The sequence below is a fragment of the Crinia signifera genome, chromosome 8 (genome assembly GCF_055691185.1).
Source record: "Crinia signifera chromosome 8, ASM5569118v1, whole genome shotgun sequence".
NCBI classification, from domain to species: domain Eukaryota; kingdom Metazoa; phylum Chordata; class Amphibia; order Anura; family Myobatrachidae; genus Crinia; species Crinia signifera.
Genome location: NC_139224.1, coordinates 4,029,539 through 4,051,307, shown reverse-complemented (window position 1 = coordinate 4,051,307; position 21,769 = coordinate 4,029,539). Strand labels below are relative to the sequence as shown.

The following is a 21,769-nucleotide window of genomic DNA, read 5'->3' as shown; positions in this document are numbered from 1 at the left end:
CTGTATGGTACAAATAATGAATTAGGGCACTATGACTGTATGGTACAAATAATGAATTATAGCACTATAACTGTATGGTACAAATAATGAATTAGGGCACTATAACTGTATGGTACAAATAATGAACTAGGGCACTATAACTGTATGGTACAAATAATGAATTAGGGCACTATGACTGTATGGTACAAATAATGAATTAGGGCACTATAACTGTATGGTACAAATAATGAACTAGGGCACTATAACTGTATGGTACAAATAATGAATTATAACACTATAACTGTATGGTACAAATAATGAATTAGGGCACTATGACTGTATGGTACAAATAATGAATTATAGCACTATAACTGTATGGTACAAATAATGAATTAGGGCACTATAACTGTATGGTACAAATAATGAACTAGGGCACTATAACTGTATGGTACAAATAATGAACTAGGGCACTATAACTATATGGTACAAATAATGAATTATAGCACTATAACTGTATGGTACAAATAATGAATTAGGGCACTATAACTGTATGGTACAAATAATGAACTAGGGCACTATAACTGTATGGTACAAATAATGAATTAGGGCACTATAACTGTATGGTACAAATAATGAACTAGGGCACTATGACTGTATGGTACAAATAATGAATTAGGGCACTATAACTGTATGGTACAAATAATGAATTAGGGCACTATAACTGTATGGTACAAATAACGAATTAGGGCACTATAACTGTATGGTACAAATAATGAATTAGGGCTCTATGACTGTATGGTACAAATAATGAACTAGGGCACTATAACTGTATGGTACAAATAATGAATTAGGGCACTATAACTGTATGGTACAAATAATGAACTAGGGCACTATGACTGTATGGTACAAATAATGAACTAGGGCACTATAACTGTATGGTACAAATAATGAACTAGGGCACTATGACTGTATGGTACAAATAATGAATTAGGGCACTATAACTGTATGGTACAAATAATGAATTAGGGCACTATGACTGTATGGTACAAATAATGAATTAGGGCACTATAACTGTATGGTACAAATAATGAATTAGGGCACTATAACTGTATGGTGCAAATAATGAATTAGGGCACTATGACTGTATGGTACAAATAATGAATTAGGGCACTATAACTGTATGGTGCAAATAATGAATTAGGGCACTATAACTGTATGGTACAAATAATGAATTAGGGCACTATAACTGTATGGTACAAATAACGAATTAGGGCACTATAACTGTATGGTACAAATAATGAATTAGGGCTCTATGACTGTATGGTACAAATAATGAACTAGGGCACTATAACTGTATGGTACAAATAATGAATTAGGGCACTATAACTGTATGGTACAAATAATGAACTAGGGCACTATAACTGTATGGTACAAATAATGAATTAGGGCACTATAACTGTATGGTACAAATAATGAACTAGGGCACTATAACTGTATGGTACAAATAATGAATTATAGCACTATAACTGTATGGTACAAATAATGAACTAGGGCACTATAACTGTATGGTACAAATAATGAATTAGGGCACTATAACTGTATGGTACAAATAATGAACTAGGGCACTATAACTGTATGGTACAAATAATGAATTATAGCACTATAACTGTATGGTACAAATAATGAACTAGGGCACTATAACTGTATGGTACAAATAATGAATTAGGGCACTATAACTGCATGGTACAAATAATGAACTAGGGCACTATGACTGTATGGTACAAATAATGAATTAGGGTACTATGACTGTATGGTACAAATAATGAACTAGGGCACTATAACTGTATGGTACAAATAATGAATTAGGGCACTATAACTGTATGGTACAAATAATGAACTAGGGCACTATGACTGTATGGTACAAATAATGAACTAGGGCACTATAACTGTATGGTACAAATAATGAACTAGGGCACTATGACTGTATGGTACAAATAATGAATTAGGGCACTATAACTGTATGGTACAAATAATGAATTAGGGCACTATGACTGTATGGTACAAATAATGAATTAGGGCACTATAACTGTATGGTACAAATAATGAATTAGGGCACTATAACTGTATGGTGCAAATAATGAATTAGGGCACTATGACTGTATGGTACAAATAATGAATTAGGGCACTATAACTGTATGGTGCAAATAATGAATTAGGGCACTATGACTGTATGGTACAAATAATGAATTAGGGCACTATAACTGTATGGTACAAATAATGAACTAGGGCACTATGACTGTATAGTACAAATAATGAATTAGGGCACTATGACTGTATGGTACAAATAATGAATTAGGGCACTATGACTGTATAGTACAAATAATGAACTAGGGCACTATGACTGTATGGTACAAATAATGAATTAGGGCACTATGACTTTATGGTACAAATAATGAATTAGGGCACTATTATGGGGCAGTGTCTCCCTAGAAGCATTGGGAAGGGACCGTTTCCATATGTAGCTATTGGGCCCACAAAGTTCTGGCTAGGTTCCTGGTTAGAAACAAAATTCTGAAAAAAATAACCACGTGGCTGATAGACAATGTGGGTACATTTAATTCAGCTTTGATTGTCCCTAGTATGAAATTAGACATCTTGCAAATGTCTAAATGTAGGCCGCACAGTCCTGATTCGAGAGTAAAGGTGTGCGTATGGGGTGTGCACTTAGGGCTGCATCAACCCATCCCTAAATCAGCCTATTTCTGCTGTTGCCAGCTCCCAGTGAAGAGGAGACAGCCTCTTTTTTAATCCAAGATGGCCGATGTGAAACCGTTGTATGCATGTACAGCAGTTTCAAATTGGCTAACTTGGATTAAAAATGAGACCTCCTCTTTCCTGGGAGCCAGCAATAGAAATGATCACCTCCCAGGGCCGGGTTAGATGTGCCAGGGGAGGAACTATTAGGTAAGTCACATGGTGAGATGTGTCTTTTTCGGGTAAGATGGTTTATGTAAGTCCTAGGGGGAGGGGGGATGCGTTTGTCTATGGCCAGGGTGAGCCTGCACACATCTTATGTTTGAGAGGTTACTTAGAGAATCCTTTTGTTCTGTACCCGGTAATGTAACAATCATGGCTACATTATATTTGATGCTAGCAAAAGTCACTGCGTATTGTTGGACAAAAGAATTCTTGTATCATCCGCCTAACCAATCTCAACTTACCAAGCCAGCAGAGTCGTCATTATTTAATTATGAGCGGTCTCTCATCCATTACCTTATAATATATTCCAGTTATATTTTATTGGCCTTCCGAATACACGCGGTACCTATTATTAAAAGTGACCTCTTTAGGGCATGAGATTAAATAAAACATCCCCATAGACGATCAAATCTAATAAAATGTGACAAACCTAATAAAAGACGGAGCGGACTAATTAACGCATCCATGGGCTGAAAGTAAAATATGCAACATTTAATATGTGTATAAAAGGACTAGGAATAATCAGCTTCCATTCTCTAAAAGTAAGGTGGTATTTACAGTCTGGGGGTACAACGCAGGGTTTATGAATCTCTGAAAAGGGGATCTGACAAAAATTGAACATGTTGAAAGTAGAGATGAGCGGTTTGGTTTTACCCGGATCTCAAACACGGCATCTTATTGGCTCTCGGCTCTTAGGTGTTTTGGATAACTAATTAGATCAATTCAGATAAATCCAAACTTTTGCAAATTTTGGAAAAATCCGAACCCGCTCATCCCTAGTTAAAAGTAACATAACAGGTGTTTTTTTTAAGCTATAGATTATGCATAAATGCAAATAAATCTCTGAACGGATAAATAAAGCCTTGCGTTTGAATGTTGTCTCCGCTAAACATACTTCCCTAGGGCTACGGAAAAGCCCTCAGCCTAGTTCTAATCAATAAGTTGCTTTATAAATGAATCATCATTCTAACAACATAAGGCTGAATCCATGAGTAACGGTAAGAGTGAGCCACTGACTGCGATGGGCGTCATTAAAATGATTTACGGACAATTACCGGCATCAGGATACCATTAATATTTTAGAAGCCATAGGTTAAATAAAATAAACTTTAATAACACCACTAAACTATAACATAAATTATCCGTAAATAACTGCCAAAAGGTAGTGACATTATTTTTATAACTACTAGAGAATTTATTTTCTTTATTGAGTAATAATACATGTAGAAAGAAAGTATCTTCCACCATGAAGTTTAGGTTAAAAATACAATAAAATACAATAAAACAAATATACAAAATGGATAATAATAATAAACTAAGGTTACTGCATGAACCATGTTATTTTAATGTTAATAAAAGAACATTTTTTATTCTATATACCTTAAAGTAATTAATCAGAATATCATTAATTATATATTTAGATTATAATTATGGCTACTAATATAATTTGTGGAATATAAGCAGTTTCTTGCTTCTAAATTTACTCTTTTATATTTTTGGAAAGCTAACCAGTGTTTTTTTTATATTTAGAAAAAATATATTTTACAATATTTATAAAATAAAAAATTCATATTACTTATACAGTATCTTGTGTTGAAGGTAAAGTATATATTTTTAAATATTTAATTTAAAAAAAACACTCATCACATACATAGTGTATTGAAAGCAAATTATATATTTTTAAACATTTATTTTGGAAAAAACATCATATTACTTTATAGCTTTCGAAGAATTTGCTTTGAGGGGCTAACTAGTTTTTAAATATTTATTTAAAAAAAAAACTCATATATTTTTCTCTGTTTAATATATTAACATAACTTATTTCATGACTATAGAGGTATAAACACTTTTTTTTATTGGCAAAAACAACAGCGCACAGTGATTTTCAATTATGAGCGCCAGAAATCGTTACCAGCAGTTTCCGGTATAACTGGTGACGGTGAATAGTTTGTAAGACGATGACCGATTTGATCTGCAAACTTGTGCGGTACTCAAGGGGTTAATCATTATCTTGATTAAACCAGATAGATCAGCACAATATTTCGCTGAAATATCTTCCTTTTGATGAAAACCATCAAGTCAGTGAACTGAGCCCGCCTTGGAAGCATCTACGGTACTTAGCTAAATTGCTGCAGCAGATACATTACTCACTGCCTTGGATGAGATAATGCTGCTGACACACTGAGGAGCCCAACGAGGCCCCTCATTGGTAGGGGGAGCAGCTGCCAATGATATCACCGCCATTGGATCAATTCTAATTTAATGAGTAAGTGCTACGTTTTGATGGAAGGCAGGCACATCTGGGATAAGACAGAGATGGGGCACAAGACTAGCAGGCTGATAGAGAGCACAGAAGGGGAATCTGTAGCCCTACGGTTCGTGTGCAACCACAAGTCCCAGCATGCCCTGATATAAAAGTAATAATGACCATGTGACACTGGGCACTCATTTATAGTAAATTATTGATTTGCTAGACCTACAAACAGCCAAGTGCGATATAGAGGGGTGGTGCGGGGGGTTATTTCAGTTGCCAGGAACCTACCGTCCCCTTCCCACAATTGTTCTAGTGACCCTATTGCACTCAGCTGTAGATGGTCCAGTGATGGCCTGTGTGTAGGTGCTCGTTTGCTATTGGCTACCGGCTGTCACACGTTTTAGACAGCCAATAAGAAAAATCCGAACTTGCGCTAATTTGTTAAGTACCGCATAAATCGGAACCGCTCATCTCTAAGTTGTAACCCATTTATTGGCTGGATTGGGTAGAAGAAAGCCATTTGTTAAATGGGAATGTTGTTAATTAAATGACCAAGCTTGTTACATAGAGGGAGGCCTAATTAATAAACGTTGGTGCTTACATACATCCATCAAGTTCAACTTTTTGTGCAGATCTAACTCAGGTGTATGGCCTAGCTGTGATTCCCCCTGTAATATAATCTACCTATTGTAGCTTTGGACTAAATAACACTTATAGGTTGTACCCCTGGATGTTTTTTTTTCCAGTAAATGTTTGTCCACCCTTATTTTAAATGTATTTAATGTGTCTGCCCATACTACCTCCTCCGGAAGGGGGTTCCATACCATTACTGCCCTAACCGTAAAGAAGCCTTTTACTCCTAATGGTACGGAATCTCCTCCAGTCTAAGCGTATACCCACATGTCCTAGTCTCTGCCCTCAAAGAAGTAGTTGATAGTTCAGTATATTACCCATTTTATATTTGTACATGTTAAGCATTTCTCCTGATACATGCCTCTTTTCTAGTGTATACTGGGTGGTGCTATTGATTTCATGTTGGGGCTGGTCGAGTGGAAAGGACCAAGAGCATTAACTGATTTCTGGGCTTTTCAAATATTTCATGCACCTCTCTAATTCCCCAGCATTCCATGATCCAGACAAACAGCGACTGACACTAAAGCTGCCCATACACGGTACAATTATTGTATGTAATTTTACACTAGATCACATCGCATCGAATACGTTCTGCAATGCAATGAGATGCAATCTAGTACAAAATGTATGTGCAGCACGTACTATTTCTGCTGTGCGATGTGATGTGCGCGGGTGCGCGCAAAACATTGCACCTGTTACATTGTACTGTGTATGGGCACCTTAAGACAAATCAACAGAATGTAATGAAATCCAATTTGGGATGACATCACAACCCTCTTCTCAAAAGCCCTGTATACATGATGTGATTTAAGCCAATATCACCAGGGATATGATCGCTTTGTGACCTTATCCCTGTGTGTACGGGGCGACGGTCGCTGCGACCAGCGGCTTTCTCCTGCAGTGACTCTGTTTTCATCAGCGACCAATGCTGTTCGCTGATGGAAACGGGGCACTCAGCAATTTGGTTGCTGAGCGATTTATTTCTGAGTGATATTAAGTCTAAATCGCTCAGCAACCAAATCGCTTCGTGTGTACGGAACTCTAGAACTTCATTTACCAATCTCAAATGCATCTTCCCAAAGATTAGCAGTTATGCCACAGCTATAGACAGATAGACAGAGAGATAGATAGATAGATAGATAGAGATAGATAGACAGATAGTTAGATAGATAGACAGATAGATAGAGATAGATAGACAGATAGTTAGATAGATAGATAGATAGATAAACAGACAGATAGATAGTTAGATAGATAGACAGATAGTTAGATAGTTAGGTAGACAGACAGACAGACAGACAGATAGATAGACAGACAGACAGATAGATAGATAGACAGACAGACAGACAGATAGAGATAGTTAGATAGATAGTTAGATAGATAGATAGACAGATAGTTAGATAGAGATAGTTAAATAGATAGTTAGACAGACAGACAGATAGATAGATAGACAGACAGACAGATAGAGATAGTTAGATAGATAGACAGATAGTTAGATAGATAGATAGATAGATAGATAGATAGATAGATAGACAGACAGATAGATAGAGATAGTTAGATAGATAGACCGATAGTTAGATAGAGATAGTTAGATAGATAGTTAGACAGACAGACAGACAGATAGATAGATAGAGATAGTTAGATAGATAGACAGATAGTTAGATAGAGATAGTTAGATAGATAGTTAGACAGACAGACAGACAGATAGATAGATGCCTCCATTTGACCACTGAATTTCCTGTAACTAGGCAGCTGTGTATAACTATTGTTCTCTGTTATCACCCCCTTCGATGAGACTGCCCATTGGAAAACTGTCTGTAAATCTTTCAAATGAATCAGAACTGAATCATGAAATATACTCAGGAAACGTAAGATTATGACAGACCCCTTCTCATCACAGGCACAAGACGGACAGGCGCACTTACGAGAGCGACAGGCTCATGTGAAATCTCTGCCGGAGACCTCGGAACATGACGAATGATTTAGGAGGAAAGGAACGCGTCGACAGCTCGCAGTACGGCTTCTCAAAGCCCCCGGACGGGCACTGGCAGGTGAATCCGCCTTCTGCCAAGTTGGTACATGTCCCCCCATTCCTGCAGACACCGGGTACGCAGCGTCCTGAGCCGCTATCCACTTCACAGTTGTCACCTGCAGAAAAAGAGAGCAAAGGGTCATACGTGTCATTAAGGTGAGTGCCAGAAACAAGAGGTGGCAGTCTCGTGTGTCATCGGCGTGTACATAGAATTTGCGGCCTATTTAAGGTAAGTGAATGTAAATATTGGGTGATTTCGGATGATATTTTCCAGCCAGGTTGGCGCACATCCAGGCTAACAGTAATGAAAGCTGCCGTCACATGTGGATGTACGAGGAGGCGCATCGGCTACGCTGAATTGTGACAGAAATTCACCAACAATATGGCTGCTTTGAGCGTGACTCTGAAGCAGGCCCTCAGCCGGGCTGTTGCCTTTTGAACTCAAAGGGACGACTGTGACACTCACATGTTTTAAAGTCCTGCTATGAAGTACACACAGTGCCGCCATTTTGCTACCTGACCGATAGTTTATTACACCGCGGTCTGGCATTCCCTGCAAGCTGTTGAGTCTACAAAATGGCCGCCTCTAATATTTATAGGTAAATAACTGAAGGGCGGGAGTGTTCTAAAACTTACATTTACCCACAGTGGCGTCTCAGGAAAAGTCAATGGGGTGTTTCTGTATTAACATCAAATTAACCATATACTTTATTAGCAAAGAATAGAAATAATTTAAATAAATGAAATAAAGTATCTAACATTAACAGTTCTGAGGTTAACTGGCAGAGGGGATGCATACTTCTGCTGAAACACATTAAGTGCACACTTGCTGATTTCTGGTACCTCCTTTCCGTGTCGAAGTGGTAAGCGCAGGGGGTGTGGTGATGTGATTTGCTAAATCATGGCCCTGCCCCCAACATAATAACACTGACGCAATTAAACATGTGCGTTTTATTCCCATAAATAAAAAAAACTGGAAGTCGCAAAACTGCATTGCTACCATATGTACACAGACTTCTGGGTGTGTGACATGTGTGTACAACTGAGTCTAATTCTATGTAGAAATTGCTCCGATGCAGCCGCAGCAGTGTCCCCCCCCCCCCCCCCCCCCATGCCAGGTTTAACTGCGATTCATCTAATACTATTGCAAATGTCTGAGTGCAACTACCCTATTAGAGCAAGTGAAATAACATTCCTTTAAATAAAGAGAAAAAAGAAAACACACTGACTGTAATCCCATTACATTACACTGGCAGACGCCGCAGTCTGGCCGTTCCACTGCACGGACTCAGAAGTCAGACCAGTGCCCTGTAAATACAGTTTCCGCTACAAAAAGGACTCTGGGCCTTATTCAGATCTGATCGCAGTACAAATTTGTGGGGCAGATGTAATATGTACACAGAGAGTTAAGGCCCCCTTACACTTATTCAACTTATTGTTCAACAAATTGAACCTGATTGACTCGAGATTCATCCTATGTGCAGGAGGTTCAACCTCATCCAATCTCTTGGTTATACCCAATGGCAGGGGATTGTGGATTGTGTCCTACACATCAGGCACATCAGATTTTGTCAGATAAATTGACTCAAATTGGATGAAATCTTACAAAATCTCACAAGCGTAAGGGGCCCTTTAGATTTGGGTGAGTTATTTTGTTTCTGTGCACAGTAAATACTGGCTGCATTATTTTTACACTGCAATGTAGATTTCGGTTTCACTTTCAACCCACCCCACCCAAATCTAACGCTCTCTGCACGTTACATCTGCCTCAGCTGCAGTGCAGCATGGTTTTGTCCATTTTGAGAACAAATTTGTACCACGATCAGATCTGAGTAAGGGCCTCTGTGCAGATGAAATATGAGAAGTGTCAGGGTGGGATGCAGTTAGTATTCCGGCGGTCTAAATCCCGTCACCGGAATCCTGAACGCCGAAATCCCGGCACTTTGTCCCTCAATGGGTGTTCACGAGCGCAGCGAGCCCGCAAGGAGGGGCGATCCATGTCCCCCCCTTGTCGGGATTTCGGCCCTCGGGATTCCGATCGCTGGGATTTCATACCGATCCCGTCAGGGCATGGAACCAGCATTACTCAGGAGAGTAGGCCCTCGGTGGAAACATTTGCTGTTACTGGGAAATTTTAGACTGACCGTAATTAAACAAGCATCTGAGTAGGTGGTGTCCCAGAAAGTGGTGCCCCTAGGTAGGTGCCTCATGCCTCACTTTAACTACTTTTCTTACAGATTTACATCTATTGCCCTTGGATACAACATAGCTTCGATCAGATACAACTGATACAGTTATGTGCTATATCCAAGGGTAACACAAATATATGCTGGAGGTGTTATTAGATATAGAGTAACTGGTAGAAAAGGACAAAGTAAAGTAATAAGAGATCAGAGTTCTCTAATTGTGCTTATGGGCCGGGTCGCGCAGGCAGAGAGCTTTGCTGCCAGGCCCAGGTGGACTGATGATATATAGACACTGGTATCCTGCTACCTGTTGTCACACACTGAAACAGCCCAATCCCCTCTTCTACTTCTATGCCTTCCAGCCAGACGCAATGAAACAGGGTGAGCCCCAGACTAGTGATGAGTTGGGGTAACACAATGTGGATAAAGTAACGCCCAAGAAGTTTTGGCTTATTAATAACTTTAAGATTTAGATTGTAAGCTCTTAAGGCTAGGTGGTCCTTTCTTCCATGTCATAGTACAGTAAGTTCTTTTATTTTACACGTTGAATTTGTCTTATATTTTCCCATATGCTGCTGCCATAAAATAATAGAACAATGGATGAAAGGCTGCTATCAGCAGGGGATCGTTCTGTTCCCCCCAAAACAAACACAAGGAGCCACTGGCTAGTTACAGACTTCAGGAGTGGGATAATGTGGGACAGCGCCCACTGCAGGAACCACTGGCTGGTTACAGACTTCAGGAGTGGGATAATGTGGGACAGCGCCCACTGCAGGAACCACTGGCTAGTTACAGACTTCAGGAGTGGGATAATGTGGGACAGCGCCCACTGCAGGAACCACTGGCTGGTTACAGACTTCAGGAGTGGGATAATGTGGGACAGCGCCCACTGCAGGAACCACTGGCTAGTTACAGACTTCAGGAGTGGGATAATGTGGGACAGCGCCCACTGCAGGAACCACTGGCTGGTTACAGACTTCAGGAGTGGGATAATGTGGGACAGCGCCCACTGCAGGAGCCACTGGCTGGTGACTGACACATGCAGACTTCAGGAGTGGGATAATGTGGGACAGCGCCCACTGCAGGAGCCACTGGCTGGTGACTGCCACTTACAGACTTCAGGAGTGGGATAATGTGGGACAGCGCCCACTGCAGAAGCCATTGGCTGGTTACAGACCTCAGGAGTGGGATAATGTGGGATAGCGCCCACTGCGGGAGCCACTGGCTGGTGACTGACACATGCAGACTTCAGGAGTGGGATAATGTGGGACAGAGCCCACTGCAGGAGCCACTGGCTGGTGACTGACACATGCAGACTTCAGGAGAGGGATAATGTGGGACAGCGCCTACTGCAGGAGCCACTGGCTGGTGACTGCCACTTGCAGACTTTAGGAGTGGGATAATGTGGGACAGCGCCCACTGCAGGAGCCACTGGCTGGTGACTGCCACTTGCAGACCTCAGGAGTGGGATAATGTGGGACAGCGCCCACTGCAGGAACCACTGGCTGGTTACAGACTTCAGGAGTGGGATAATGTGGGACAGCGCCCACTGCAGGAGCCACTGGCTGGTGACTGACACATGCAGACTTCAGGAGTGGGATAATATGGGACAGCGCCCACTGCAAGAGCCACTGGCTGGTGACTGCCACTTGCAGACCTCAGGAGTGGGATAATGTGGGACAGCGCCCACTGCAGAAGCCATTGGCTGGTTACAGACCTCAGGAGTGGGATAATGTGGGACAGCGCCCACTGCAGGAGCCACTGGCTGGTGACTGACACATGCAGACTTCAGGAGTGGGATGTGGGACAGAGCCCACTGCAGGAGCCACTGGCTGGTGACTGACACATGCAGACTTCAGGAGGGGGATAATGTGGGACAGCGCCCACTGCAGGAGCCACTGGCTGGTGACTGACACATGCAGACTTCAGGAGTGGGATAATGTGGGACAGCGCCCACTGCAGGAGCCACTGGCTGGTGACTGACACATGCAGACTTCAGGAGTGGGATAATGTGGGACAGCGCCCACTGCAGGAGCCACTGGCTGGTGACTGCCACTTGCAGACTTCAGGAGTGGGATAATGTGGGACAGCGCCCAGCAGTACAGAGTAAACACTTGTTTACGCCTTAGGTTCAGAACTCTATAGAGTGCGCATTAGATCCGCTTCCCCACTTCCGACCCAGCTGGCATCACTAACAGTTCATGGGGCCTCGGAGGATGCAATTTCTTGGGCATATGGTGGAACATAGAGCTCCTGGCAAGAATGGCACTGTGAAGCTACAACATTAACTACAAAGATTCTGGGGAACGCAATCAGTGCGTGCGAGGAAGAGCTCCGTGAGCCAGGGCTGAGAGGATGGTGTTAAATGCCCTCCCAGCATAGTGAGGAAGAAAGCAGAGCGCAGCTTTGATGCCAGTGACAGATGGCATGGCTACCAACCCCTTTCCTTCTAGAAGACTTTGTCCTCCTGCTCAAACTTTAAACGTGGAGGAAGAAAGAAGCCGAAACTTGCGGCAAACCTGAACTATGTTTCTTCTTCCTGGGAGGGGGGGCAGATACAGTTGTGCCTTTTGCCGTGTCTGCTTCTGAATGCTGCTTCTGATTTTGTTCATAATAAGATGCCCACTTTCAAATCTGTCTCTGTGCGCCTGTAGTCATACTATCGGACGCACCATCATACGTACCAAGAGTGCACCATCATATGCACTGAGAGTAAATCATCAAGGAGGTTATCTGGTTGACACGCTGTGTGTCTTTTTAAGTCCAACCGCAGGGATGTCCGCCCCTCGCATGCCGCGATCCCCAGACTGCTGCAGCACCGCCTGCTCAAACTGGGTATCCTCTTTGGCCAGGGGGTCAAATATGTAAAACTTTACAGTAGTGTGTTGAGCCGACCCAGTAGCAGCTCTGCATAATTGTAGAGCCGACACACCACGAGCAGCCGCCCAGAATGCGCCCACCGCTCTCGTGGAATGAGCCTTCACAGAAGGTGGAACCGGTAAGTCAGCAGCTCCATACGCCTGATGAATAGAATTGTTTTGAGGCCGGCAAACCCTTTTTCTGGGCATCATAAAGCACAAAAAGACAATTACTCTTGCATAGCCTGTTGTCCAAAACAGGCTCCCCAATATAACAAACAAACAAAATGAAATGAAGAAGAACTCTCTTCAGGAGCTCTGTAAGTGCAGCCTCCCCGAGGGCACAGCTTTCTAAACTGAGGATATGGAGAAGCCAGTACACCCACGGTAAAGAGAGTTCTATGTGCAGGTCTCCTGCGGAGGACCTCTTCTTCCCCAATGTATTGAGAACCCAGTATCCCATATGAATGATATTGAAATGTAATTTTATAAGCTGTGCCAGATAAATGATAGCTAGATAGTGAGTGGTTGCTATGGGCGACTCTGCCACTTTATCATACATCGCCCCTTTATATCAGAAGAGTAACCAGAGCAAATGGAATGATATTTATCAATCCAGTACTTTGGGCATCGGCAATGATATCTCTCATTAATTAGGGATGGCCATCGATGGTGATACTCCAACCAGCCATCGATAGTAACAAACTATGTGATGGATGACCATTGATAGTTTTACCTATCGAATATAATTTTGAATCAACGATGGTCGATGGTCATCCCTATCTCTTATTAGCATTGGCCTTCGTATTCTGTGCACATAGGATTCATGAACTTGATACCAAATACGTTCTCATCACATTAGGAAATTCCTTGGTTTGGCAGAACGCAGGGACGGAGGCCGGTTCCGGGGCAGTCAGCCAGCACTCCGGAGCCTGCAAGCTTCTCACAAAAGCAATTAGAGATTTTAGCAGGAAATAGGCGATTGGCCTCAGGCTCACCCCACAGAGATAATGTCCTTCCCTACGTGCGCACGCTTCTCTGGAATGTATTTCTTGTTTTATTCGCTTTATTACTTATAGGGCAAAGCACAAAAGGATCTGGGGAGATGTAATCCAGAGCGTGTTATTAACCTGCGCTTTTACCAACAACTCCCTGTTTGTTTGGATTAAAAATAATTCCAAAATCTGTCATTTTAAAATGGTTCTAAAATAACCAGCCAATCATATACAATATCAGAGATCCTGGCAGTTACTGTACTTGACTGAAAGTCTGGTAAGGGATGGGGAGAGTTCTCATATACTATGGAGCAGAGTTCCCTAAACTCTGCCACTACAGATTTTAAGGATATCCATGTTTGAGTCCAGATGGTTAAATCAAACTGACTGAGATACTAATTAATTCACCTGTGCTCAAACATGGACAGCCTTTAAACCTGGAATGTAATGGTCTGGGTTATACTTGGCTACGATAAAACCTTCCCCTGCCTCCGGGACACAGGGGAGTCATACTTGCCTACCTGAACCTCTCCATGCAGGAGAAAATGCTTTGTTCCCGGACTTCCCTGGTAATGTATGATTGCCATCACCTGTGGTGAAACACCTTTACCTAGCTCCCCACAGGTGATGGCAATCATACATTACCAGGGAAGTCCAGAAACAGAGCATTTTCTCCCGCATGGAGAGGGTCAGGTAGGCAAGTATGAGGGGAGTTGAGGTTTCAAGTGGTTTGGGCGGTGAAAGGGTCTCAATGATATTGGGGTTCTTCTGATTCACTCGGAAAGTCCCAATCGCTCTCTAATGGACAAAACCATATGCACTGCAGGTGGGGCAGATGTAACATGTACAGAGAGAGTTAGATTTGGGTAGGGTGTGTAGTTCAAACTGATATCTATATTGCAGTGTAAAAATAAAGCAGTCAGTATTTACCCTGCACAGAAACAATAAAACCCCAAATCTAACTCTCTCTGCACATGTTACATCAGCCCCACCTGCAGTGCACATGGTTTTGTCCATTAGAGAGTGATTGGGACTTTCCGAGTGAATCAGAATAACCCATAGTGCGCCACAGTAGTGTGGAAGAAATACAGGTGCTGGGGAAGGGTTAGGTTACGGCAGCGTAGGTAAGGGGTAGGAACTAGAGGAAGGGATAGGTTACGGCAGGGTAGGTAAGGGGTAGGCACTAGAGGATGGGTTAGGTTACGGGAGGGTAGGTAAGGGTTAGGCACTAGAGGAAGGGTTAGGTTACGGGAGGGTAGGTAAGGGTTAGGCACTAGAGGAAGGGTAAGGTTACGGGAGGGTAGGTAAGGGTTAGGCACTAGAGGAAGGGTTAGGTTACGGCAGGGTAGGTAGGTAAGGGTTAGGCACTAGAGGAAGGGTTAGGTTAAGGGAGGGTAGGTAAGGGTTAGGCACTAGAGGAAGGGTTAGGTTACAGGTGGGTAGGTAAGGGTTAGGCACTAGAGGATGGGTTAGGTTACGGCAGGGTAGGTAAGGGGTAGGAACTAGAGGATGGGTTAGGTTACGGGAGGGTAGGGTAAGGGGTAGGCACTAGAGGAAGGGTTAGGCTACGGGAGGGTAGGTAAGGGGTAGGCACTAGAGGAAGGGTTAGGTTACAGGAGGGTAGGTAAGGGTTAGGCACTAGAGGAAGGGTTAGGTTACAGGAGGATAGGGTAAGGGTTAGGCACTAGAGGAAGGGTTAGGTCACGGGAGGGTAGGTAAGGGTTAGGCACTAGAGAAAGGGTTTGGTTACGGGAGGGTAGGGTAAGGGTTAGGCACTAGAGGAAGGGTTTGGTTACGGGAGGGTAGGGGAAGGGTTAGGCACCAGAGGAAGGGTTAGGTTACTGGAGGGTAGGTAAGGGTTAGGCACTAGAGGAAGGGTTTGGTTACGGGAGGGTAGGGTAAGGCACTAGCGGAAGGGTTAGGTTACAGGAGGGTAGGTAAAGGTTAGGCACTAGAGGAAGGGTTAGGTTACGGGAGGGTAGGTAGGTAAGGGTTAGGCACTAGAGGAAGGGTAAGGTTACGGGAGGGTAGGTAAGGGTTAGGCACTAGAGGAAGGGTTAGGTTACGGGAGGGTAGGTAAGGGTTAGGCACTAGAGGAAGGGTTAGGTTACAGGGGGGTAGGGTAAGGGTTAGGCACTAGAGGAAGAGTTAGGTTACGGGAGGGTAGGGTAAGGCAATAGAGGAAGGGTTAGGTTACGGGAGGGTAGGAAAGGGTTAGGCACTAGAGGATGGGTTAGGTTACAGGAGGGTAGGTAAGGGGTAGGCACTAGAGGAAGGGTTAGTTTACAGGAGGGTAGGTAAGGGTTAGGCACTAGAAGAAGGGTTAGATTACGGGAGGGTAGGTAAGGGTTAGGCACTAGAGCAAGGGTTAGTTTACGGGAGGGTAGGTAAGGGTTAGGCACTAGAGGAAGGGTTAGGTTACAGGTGGGTAGGTAAGGGTTAGGCACTAGAGGAAGGGTTAGGTCACGGGAGGGTAGGGTAAGGGTTAGGCACTAGAGGAAGGGTTAGGCTACGGGAGGGTAGGTAAGGGGTAGGCACTAGAGGAAGGGTTAGGTTACAGGGGGGTAGGGTAAGGGTTAGGCACTAGAGGAAGGGTTAGGTTACGGGAGGGTAGGGTAAGGGTTAGGCACTAGAGGAAGGGTTAGGTTACGGGAGGGTAGGTAAGGGTTAGGCACTAGAGGAAGGGTTAGGTTACGGGAGGGTAGGTAAGGGTTAGGCACTAGAGGAAGGGTTAGTTTACGGGAGGGTAAGGTAAGGGTTAGGCACTAGAGGAAGGGTTAGTTTACGGGAGGGTAGGTAAGGGTTAGGCACTAGAAGAAGGGTTAGATTACGGGAGGGTAGGTAAGGGTTAGGCACTAGAGGAAGGGTTAGATTACGGGAGGGTAAGGTAAGGGTTAGGCACTAGAGCAGGGCTGGGCAACTCCGGCCCTCCAGATGTTAGTGAACTACACATCCCAGGATGCTTTGCATTAGTTTTGCTATGTGGTCATGCTGAAACTGATGCAAGGCATGCTGGGATGTGTAGTTCACTAACATCTGGAGGGCCGGTGTTGCCCAGCCCTGCACTAGAGGAAGGGTTAGGTTATGTTACGCTTGCCCAGCTGTCTTTTAGGATATTGATGGTGTCACCACTGGACCCAAAGCCGTTGAACAGGTAAGTCACTGCTAGACCATCAGCAACATTTTGATGACATGCTAATCCTGTAGACTTCACAACCATGTCAACATTATCACACTGGGCCAGACGTATCAAGCTTTAAAAAGTAAATCAAGTGGAGAGTGATAAACAACCAGCCAATCAGCTCCTAACTGTTATTTTTGACTAGGGCATGGAGGGGGAATAGAATAGTGTGCTGAGCGTATTGAGGCACCGCATGGCGGGCGGAGCGAGTCATGTGAGGGGACGTGGCACACTTTGAAGGTGTCCATGATGACATTAGAGACAAAAAAATAATGAAAACCCATGTCAACATTTTGACGGTTGACCTAGCCATTGTCAACCTAATGCTTGTGTCAACCTTCCAACCATGTCAACCTTTTTCATACACAGGATTCCATGCAGGGTTACGCCGGTAACAAGAGATATATATTCCAGTCCGAGGCTACACAATAGACCAGCGGCTTCTGCCTTGTCTCAGCTCATCAAAGAGTTCAGCGGATGGAATTATCCCTGTAAGCATGTTCCCTGGGACTAATAATTAGCAGATTAGTATATTAAATACCAATTAACTCTAACAAAAATGTAAATTCTCAAGTGGGGGCTTGCCCTAAGTAAGAGGCAAGCGTTGTATTTACAGCAAATGACCGAATCCTTCTCACACTTTGACTGAAGATCCATTCGGCCGATTGGATGCTGGATATACAAACATGTTATTCAGCGGCACAGGATATTACTGGCTTCTCAGAGGAAGTACAGCGGGATTAATCAGCGGCCTTGGCGCTGGAAGCTAATGAAGACCTATCTGCTGGCTGTGCTTTGATCTTATCTATCTGCCAATGTGCGCACAATCCCTATATTGATTTGCTGTCCTGGAATAAGCAATACATTATTGTGCCCGGCTCCTAGAAATATCTTCATCTCTAGCCGGAATACTGTGAGTCCTGCACGCTGCGTACACTGAGAATACAAGGCCTGATACATGCTGGCATAAAGGAGACCTATTAGTTAAACCCAGGTATCCCCCAGCAGGGAAGGGCTGGTACTGGCCAGTGGAACAGGTGGCCTGCGCTCTTCTCCTCCCCTGCAATGGAAATATTGACCTATAGGAGCCTCACCAACTGCCAGTGAGTCCCGGCCAGCGATGTGTTGCAGTGTTTGGGGTGGCAGTTGGTGCAGCTCCCCTATTTGAATTTTGGACTGCGCTGCAGCCCCGCCTCTGGATCCGCCACTGTACCCGACCAATAAATGTGACCCTACGGGGGAAATTTACGAAGACGAAAGTTTTATTTCAGATGGGATGTTGCTATGGGTAACCAATCAGATACTATATATTATCTTCTAGAAGGTGCTAAATAAATAAGAAATAGATTATGATTTGTGGCCGTTGCCTATAGCAACATCCCACGTAAAATATAAAACTCCCTTCTTAGTAAATTTCCCCCTATGTGTTTTGGTTCTTCCCACTACTTCACTAGTCTGCATAAGAGGGAGGTAAAGGCGGGAGGAGAGGGGCGCTGCAAATGACGTGAACCCAGGCCCGACCACGTTACTCTACCACGCCTGGGTCTTATGCCTTAATCATAGGATTTACCACTGAGCACCGTAAGCGCCAAGTTCTCTGGGGAAGAGGCACAGAGAGCTCCAGGACATTCGTGAGTCTCTTGGTCCGAATCTGGCTCCGCCCCTGATGGTGGTGCTCTGCGTACGTGCAATAATGCGGATGTGCATACCCCCGCAGCCAGCGCCTTTAGTGAATTTTATTTTTTCGCCGGGGCACACACTGCTTGATTGACAGGGAGGCGGCCTTCCAGGGTGGGCATCCGGTGTTTCATGGGCGTGCACATAAAAAGGCGTTCTCCTGGCTGCTTGGGGTGGGCGTCTGACGTCACATGACATCAGTGCCCACCTTCAAATCGGCCATTAGCGTTCATGTAAAAAGTCAGCGAACCATCAAATTATATTTCCTCTGTGCGGGCACATGCGCAAGTGGGCACATCTGCTCTTAGCGTACCAAGGGGATCTGTCCAACGTGGGGGTAGGGTGGCCAATCCCAGGATCAGTGGGATCCCGGGATTTGGCACCAAAATGTCTGGAATTTCAATTTCGGGATTGTGCAGTCTATTGCAGCACCCGCTCAGATGCTGCCCGGCTGTTCCCGAATCGGGGTACGGCCGAGAGAGGTCAGGCGGGGAGTGGATTCCAGCCTCTGTCACTCACTCTGTCGGATGGCGAGCGGGTTCCAGCCTCTGCGGCGCAGGAACACCATCACGGCGCCCAACCTCTCCCGGACGCACACAGCAATCCCCTCCTTCCGGCGTTGCCCTGCCCTGCTCCACCACATATGACTAAAGTAAGGGGGCAGGGACGGTTTTCTTTTAGGGATGCCAATCCCAGGATCCCCAGAATCCGGGGATTGAGCATTTTTCAATCCCGATTCCCAGGATTGGCATCCCTGGGGGGGGGGAAGGGGGGGATGTGTTCCAGTACTCATCCCTTTGCATGCTAGTGAAGGGATTCAGCGATGTCGGGGGGGGGGGTTCGGGGGGGCGATGCTGACCGGTCCGATTGGCTGCGAGTATAAACAGCCGAGCGTACAGGTCTGAACCATGCCCTGTGATAACCTAATGGGACTGATAAGCACACAAGCTGCACCCACCGCTGATGTCCATGTAGTTAAGCAACGGACTGCAACTAGGGGTACAGGAATTCGCCACAGGGCGACCACCAATAGATACTGCCAATGCCTACGCTATATCGCCAGGCCCAATCTGTATCTGTAATTCGGAGGCATTCATGTCCTTCATCTGCAGCAGCCGCATCTCGTACTGTTCCTGATTGCATTTTCTCCTTTAATTAATAAGATTTCCTTTGTTGACGTCTCTGGCATTGAGAGGTTTGTATGCGGCAGGAGAAATCTGCTATGTGAACCAGTTACCCGCAGATGGTGTGCAATGGCCGGGGTTAATTATTGCTGGCTTAGCTTATCGTACAGATAATTCCGCCTTGCTGAGGAATTCAATAGATTTGTTATCGCGGCTTTTGTGCATCTTCGGAGCCATCTTTTTAATGGTTTTTATTGTTTTTAATTTTTCCTACTTTTTTCCCAAGTGCTTAATATATTCATGTGTAGATAGCTGCAGACGGCGTCGTTAATGTCGGATTTGTGCCAGCAAAGCCAGGGGGGGGGGGGGGGGGATAAAGAGAGGGAACCCACAGGCTGCCAGGCACAATGATTTATGATTGCACCGGCCTTCCCCCCCCCTTCCATATAACGGGCTGTGTACATGTACAGGCAGCACTGGGGTCTGCAGCTTCCTGCCATTCCCGGCACACGTGTAGCTCCAGGCTACATGCAAAGCACCCAAAGGAAAACATATGCAGCATATATAATTCCATGTCCATAGTGAAATGATTGCTGATGACACATTTGCTACACGTATCAAATCCTCCATCTACTGTAAGTACTAGATGGAGGGTTTGGCTTTGAGCAAGGGTGGAGTTTAGGATTTAGCTGTGATGGGTGGAAGGATTGCAGGGTGTTGGGGTTTAGGTACTAGACGGAGATTTGGCTGTGAGCGAGGGTGGTAGGTTAGAGTTAAGCTGCGATGGTGGAGGGATTAGGGGGGTGTTGGGGAATAGGTTTAGGTACTAGATCAGGGCTGGGCAATTGCGGCCCTCCAGATGTTGAGGAACTACACATCCCAGCATGCCTTGCATAAGTTTCAGCATGGCCACATAGCAAAACTACTGTAATGCAAAGCATCCTGGGATGTGTAGTTCCTCAACATCTGGAGGGCCGCAATTGCCCAGCCCTGTACTAGATGGAGGATTTGGCTACGAGGATTAGCAACTAAGGGGTTACAGTTAGGGAAAGACTTGCAGGAGGAGCAATTAGGGTTAGTCTTGCAGAGGGGGCAGTTAGGGTTAGACACTAAGGGGATACAGTTAGGGTTAGGCTGCCGGAATGGGCAAGGTTAGGGTTAGGCTGCAGGAAGGGGGTGGTTAGGCTGCAGGAAGGGGGTGGTTAGGGTTAGGCTGCAGGAAGGGGGTGGTTAGGGTTAGGCTGCAGGAAGGGGGGTGGTTAGGGTTAGGCTGCAGGAAGGGGGGTGGTTAGGGTTAGGCTGCAGGAAGTGGCGTGGTTATGGTTAGGCTGCAGGAAGGGGGTGGTTAGGCTGCAGGAAGGGGGTGGTTAGGGTTAGGCTGCAGGAAGGGGCGTGGTTAGGGTTAGGCTGCAGGAAGGGGCGTGGTTAGGGTTAGGCTGCAGGAAGGGGGTGGTTAGGCTGCTGAAAGAGGGTGGTTAGGCTGCAGGAAGGGGGGTGGTTAGGATTAGGCTGCAGAAAGTGGCGTGGTTACGGCTAGACTGCAGGAAGGGGGTGGTTAGGGTTAGGCTGCAGGAAGGGGGGTGGTTAGGGTTAGGCTGCAGGAAGTGGCGTGGTTACGGCTAGGCTGCAGGAAGGGGGTGGTTAGGGTTAGGCTGCAGGAAGTGGCGTGGTTACGGTTAGGCTGCAGGAAGGGGTGGTTAGGGTTAGGCTGCAGGAAGGGGGGTGGTTAGGGTTAGGCTGCTGGAAGGGGGGTAGTTAGGGTTAGGCTGCTGGAAGGGGGTGGTTAGGGTTAGGCTGCAGGAAGTGGCGTGGTTACGGTTAGGCTGCAGGTAGGGGGTGGTTAGGGTTAGGCTGCAGGAAGTGGCGTGGTTATG

At 45.0% G+C, this 21,769-nt stretch overlaps 1 protein-coding gene across 4 annotated transcripts in view; it reads right to left on the bottom strand.

Moving 5' to 3' along the window:
* CELSR3 (cadherin EGF LAG seven-pass G-type receptor 3) overlaps positions 1-21,769 on the bottom strand; it is a 151,410-nt gene that overhangs the window by 77,512 nt on the left and 52,129 nt on the right. For all 4 annotated transcript variants that reach the window (XM_083155599.1, XM_083155601.1, XM_083155602.1 and 1 more), the window contains exon 3: positions 7,768-7,990. In XM_083155599.1, coding sequence (XP_083011725.1) covers positions 7,768-7,990 — 223 coding nt within the window. The remainder of the gene's footprint in view (positions 1-7,767; positions 7,991-21,769) is intronic.